This window comes from Nicotiana attenuata, chromosome 1 (assembly GCF_001879085.1).
Source record: "Nicotiana attenuata strain UT chromosome 1, NIATTr2, whole genome shotgun sequence".
Taxonomy (NCBI): Eukaryota; Viridiplantae; Streptophyta; class Magnoliopsida; order Solanales; family Solanaceae; genus Nicotiana; species Nicotiana attenuata.
The window spans coordinates 99,881,907-99,887,691 of NC_031989.1; the positions used below are offsets into that span (position 1 = coordinate 99,881,907).

The window sequence follows — 5,785 nt, forward strand, 5'->3', positions numbered from 1 at the left end:
ACACAGTCACTGAAAAAGAGATGCTTGCAGTGGTGTGGGCGTTTGACAAGTTCAGGTCATATCTTGTGGGGACCAAAGTCATCGTCTACACAGATCATTCAGCTATCAGATACCCGTTTGAAAAGAAGGACGCCAAGCCGAGACTGATTCGGTGGGTCCTACTCTTGCAAGAGTTTGATTTAGAGATCCGAGATCGCAAAGGAACAGAGAATCAAGTGGCTGATCACTTGTCCATATTAGAAAATCGGAATCATGTAGCTGAAGGGGGTGTAATCAAAGAAACATTCCCTGATGAGCAGTTATTGGTGATTGCCTCAAGCATAGCCCCGTGGCATGCAGATTATGTGAATTTTATTGCAAGTGGAGTGACACCACCAGAATTGACACCAGACAATAGAAGAAGGTTCTTGCATGACGTGAGGCTCTACATGTGGGATGAGCCATTCTTATACAGGCTCTGTGCAGATCAGTTGGTGCGAAGATGTGTTCCTGAGGAGGAAATGAGTGCCATACTTCATAGCTGTCAAGCATCACCATACGGAGGTCATCACGGGGGAGACCGGACTGCCCAGAAAGTGTTACAATCAGGTTTCTATTGGTCAAAATTGTTTAGGGATGCACACGCCTTTGTTAAAATGTGTGATAGGTGCCAAAGAACCGGAACGATCACAAAGAGGCACGAGATGCCGTTGCAAAACATTCTAGTAGTGGAGCTCTTTGATGTGTGGGGAATAGATTTCATGGGACCGTTTCCACAATCTAACGGTCATAGGTACATCTTGGTGGCAATCGACTATGTTTCCAAGTGGGTGGAGGCCATTGCTCTTCCCACTAATGATGCAAAGGTGGTTGTGAGCTTTGTCAAGAAGCACATCTTTACACGCTTTGAAACTCCAAGAGTATTGATCAGCGATGGAGGAACACATTTTTGCAACAAATTGCTGAATAATGTCCTTGCAAAGTATGGAGTCAAGCACAAGGTGTCCACTGCCTATCACCCCTAGACGAGTAGTCAAGTGGAGGTGTCAAACAGAGAGGTAAAGCAGATTCTTGAGAAAACAGTGAGTGCAAATAGAAAAGATTGGGCCGGGAAGCTAGACGACGCATTGTGGGCATATCGAACTGCATACAAAACTCCCATAGGTGCTTCTCCGTATAAAGTGGTTTATGGGAAGGCATGTCACTTGCCCGTCGAACTTGAGCACAAGGCCTATTAGGCGATTAAAAAGCTGAATATGGATGGGGACCTAGCTGGAGAGAAGAGGTTGCTGCAACTCGATGAGCTTGATGAGTTTCGATTGCACGCGTATGAGAATGCCAAATTGTATAAAGAGAAGACTAAGAGGTGGCATGACAAGCACATTCAACGTCGAGAGTTCGAGCCAGGGCAAGAAGTTCTTTTGTTCAATTCGAGGTTGAAGCTTTTCCCCGGAAAGCTAAAATCTCGTTGGTCAGGCCCTTTTGTTGTAGTAAGTGTGAAACATCATGGAGCTGTGGAATTGCGAGATATGAGTTCAACTGGTACCTTTTTGGTGAATGGTCAAAGGATAAAACATTACTGGGGTGGTGACTTTGCACGTCACAAGACCTCGGTGGACTTGATGGATGCTTGAGAACGTGTTGAGTCGTGCCGCGACGTTAAATCAGGCGGTGGATGGGAGGCAACCCATTGCATTGTTGTAACCGTCGTGCCGCGACGTTAAATTAGGCGCTTCATGGGAGGCAACCCATGATAGTAGAATTTCTAACATGTTGTATATATGCATGTTAGTGCGGAGGATGTTGCATCACGAGCATGGACATATCATGGGTAAGGTAGGCATTAAAAGAGGTAAAAATAGTGCCTAAGGGGCAAAACAATGAACAGAACCCCAACAATAGGCCGCCACTAACGGGTCCACCGCGGTCGCGGCGTAACCGCAATAGGACCGCGGTCGTGACCCCTCTCTAAAGTTATCCCACCGCGGTCGCGGCGTAACCGCGGTAGGACCGCGGTCGTGACCCCTCTCTGAAGTTATCCCACCGCGGTCACAGCGTAACCGCGCAAGACCGCGGTGGACCAGAACGGGCCCAGGTATGAAAACGCAGAAACTTTTTATTTTTTTCTTTTCTTTTTCTCCCTTTCATTAATCTAACCTAAACTAACCCTCCCCAACCAAAACATCCGCCCCCCTTTCCCTATTCTCTCTATTCTCTCTATCTTCTCTCATCCTTTCCCCCACTCTTCTCCTCCCTTCTTCTTCCCCAACTCTTTTCCCCCATTTTTTTCCTTCTTCTTCTTCTTCCCAACAACCTACTCTCTCTTCTTTCTTCTTCTTCCCATAACCCAAAACCCCCATTACCCCTTCTTCTTACCCCCTTCTCCATCCAAACCCTACCCACCCACAAACCACCCCCCAAAAAAAATGCCCCACCCCCCTACCCAGCCACAACCCCCAAATTTTTTTCCTTTTCTTTTCTTTTTCAAGACTGCGCGGTAATCCTCAAGTAAGTTGTTCTACTTTTTCTTATGTTGTATGTATTTTGCATTATGTAGTGATTATTGTAGATAATTCTTGATTTTGGTTGCAATGGGGTTTTAGACTCCAAGTTTGGTGTTGTAGTTGGTGTTTGGGGTTGATTTGTATAGGTGTGGGGTGTATTTCTAGTTGATAATTTGTGTGTGTGGGTGGGTGGTGGTAGCATTTAACTGCATGTATTGATGGAAGCTTGTGGTGGGGTTTTATAGGGCGAAATTGTATCGTTGATGAGTGGTGTGGGGACAATAGTGGATGTTGTCCACTTTGGATAATTGTTTGGTGCCAGCGGGTGGAGAAGTCTGAGTATCCATCCGATTGGCACATGTGTGGCTGGCCCTGATTGTTATGATGAATTGATTTCAGGTACGATGGCCAGAAAGAAGCGAAGAAACTCGGAAAGCACTTCCGACGCCCCGACTTATGATGCCACCCGGTTCACATCCGAGGAGGCCCAGGACAGGTTTCATGCGAAGGCCGCCAAAAACTTTGTCCCGGAAATTGGTATTGATAGGGTTGCCCTCCGTGTCGAAAAAGCAGACATGTACGAGGAAATCTGCCGGAGGGGGATGGAGTACTTGTTTGACGAACCTGATACGGCAAACCCAATGATAGTCCGGGAGTTCTACGCGAACTGCCCGGAATATATGTGCCGTTCTGTGATTGTGCGAGGCAAAGTGGTAGATGCCTCAGTACATAGAATTCGCCAGGTCCTGCAGCTGCCCCCCTTCACAGGTGACATTGATTATTACCACAATTCTCTAGGGGTCGATTGGGACACTCTGATTGAGTCCATATGCTCAGGGGGTCGGCCAGTATGGATACACGAAAACATGACCTTGCATTCCAAGTCATTCACATGGGAAGCTAAGTGCTGGTTCACTATGATTTGTAGCAGGTTATTGCCCACGAGCAACACAACAGATGTGAACAGCTTGCGGGCTTTATTGGTTTGGTGCTTCGTGACCAGGAAGGACGTGGATGTTGCTAAAATCATTGGAGATGAAATGATCCTCCGGTCACCGCTGATAACTTAGGGGTTTTATTTCCCCTCCCTGGTGACCAGGTTATGTCTGCTGGCTGATGTCCCAGTCGGTCCTACGGATGGCACTCTGGCCCCAAAAACAGCTTTCAAAGCTTCCAAGATCAAAGTGGGCAGAGATGCACCCACGCCCATTGACCTGGACGACGATGATGACGACCCAGCACCCATGGCACCACCCAGGAGGTCTTATGATGCAGCTGGACCCTCACGGCAACCCCAAACTGGGGCGGAGTTCTCTAGAACATACTCCAGGCGACCCTTGTTGACTTCTGTGGAGGAAGACGTGGCAGAACTTCGCACCTCTGTGGATAGCCTGCATGTTCGTTTGGATGCCATGTCTAGACGGCAGGCCAGGTCTGAGAGCCGGGTGATGGCTTGGTTCCGTGCTCTAGGGAGGGCCTGTCACATTGATCCCAACACCGTCTCTGATTCCGAATGATGACCAGGGAAGTCCTCTTACCCTTCTGTGCTTTAAATTGTTTTATGACATGAGGACATGCCATACTCTTTGTGTGTGGGGTGGGAGACTTGGGTTAGTGTACTTGTGTTATGTATATATATGTTGTGTGTATATATGTGTTGTTATGTATGTAGCTTAGATGTAACCGACTTGGCCCAACGATGGACACTTGTCGACGGGTCTCTTGAGGGCTAAAGTCGGATAAAAATAATAATAATAATAATAAAAAAAAAGGTTAGGAGACTCTTCCTGATGACGGACCACCTAGACAGTAATCTTGAGGGAAGTAGTCTAATCAAAAAAGCCAAAAAGATTTTTTTTTATTTTCTTTTTAGGTAGTGTAGTAATTCCCCCTTGGTTTTTCTTTTGACCGCGGTTCTTTTCCAAGGGTTTTTCTTGAACCGGGTTAGGTAGATTTTTCTTTAATAGATTTTAGGACCCTTAGGACTTTTTTTTTGGGCTAAGATGGGTTGGGCAAGAATGCATCCCGTGGTGTACATACCTGCAAATACTTAAAACGAACTTGAGGGTGCGACGCCTAGGCTCATGTGTAGACTCTTAATCTTATGCCTTAATTTTGCACACCTTTTCTTGCTTGAACACTCATGTGAATGTGTTGACAAACTAATTTGGATTGAGTTATATGCCAAGTGTGTGTGAGGTTATACATGTATTCTATGCTTGCATGCGATACCTATAACTTGCCCAGTGTGTGTGCAAAGCGAAATAGAAGTTGTTTGGTCTTAGAGATGATTTAGGCATTTCTTTGTGTAGCCCATATAATCATTAATCCACCTGTACATATTACCATAGTTAACCCCTTTGAGCCTATAATCTTATTTTCTTTGGCAACCACATTACAAGCCTTACCCATTGGTTTGAATTAACCATCTATTTGAACCTTTTCACCTCTCATGAGCACTTGAATTGTTATGAACCTTGTAAAAGTTAAAGTGTGGGGTGGTTGGTTTGGCTTTTGAGTGGAACTAATGAAATAAGGAGAAAGGTGCCCTGTTTTGAAAAAGGAAGAGCCACTTGAATTGAAAAAAAAAATATATGTATATAAAATAATACCTCAATAAGTGGTGGCTCTTGATGCAAGTGTTCTTAAAGAAGAATGGGGTAATTACACTGATGTGAAGGTGGAACTTTGGGGTGACATAAGGATGGGGTTTAATTGATAAAATGTATGTATTAAAGTGCTTAGGGAGGTGTAGTCACTTTCATATCTAAATGTATCCTACCCGTCCTGTAGCCTACATTACAACCAAATGAAGCCCTATTGATCTTAGACTGAGCAATTCGATTAGTAGAGTATTACACTAAGGGCAAGCTTATGGTGTATCTGTGTGGCATATGAATGTTCTTTGCTGAGAGTGAGTGAATTCTTTCTATCTACAGTTCCTTGTTGTTTGATTTCATGTGTGTGGAACTTCTCTAAACAATGTGATGTGAGGGCATTTAACTCAGGAAGAAAAAACAAGTCTTCACTTTTGTTAGAGTACATAGAGTAAGCATGAGTGTGGCATGGCATTAGAGTCTTCATCTGAGGTGTGGCTGTTGCACTGCTTAGGTCGTTCTTTCATAATAGCAGGTGCGACATAAAAAGGGTAATGCATCAAACGATTAGGCCTAGAAGTGTGGTTCAACTTGCTCGAGGACGAGCAAAGATTTAAGTGTGGGGTGTTGATAATAGGTGAATTATACTATAATTGGACCCTAAAAGAACCACATTTTTGTATAGCTTTATGGTAAAAAGTGATA

General features: G+C 44.8%; 1 protein-coding gene across 1 annotated transcript; it reads left to right on the plus strand.

Annotated features, from left to right (window-relative positions):
- Nucleotides 1,236-1,613, plus strand: LOC109238914. The gene has a single exon (XM_019405410.1). The coding sequence runs from the start codon at nucleotides 1,236-1,238 to the stop codon at nucleotides 1,611-1,613; it is 378 nt and encodes a 125-aa protein (XP_019260955.1).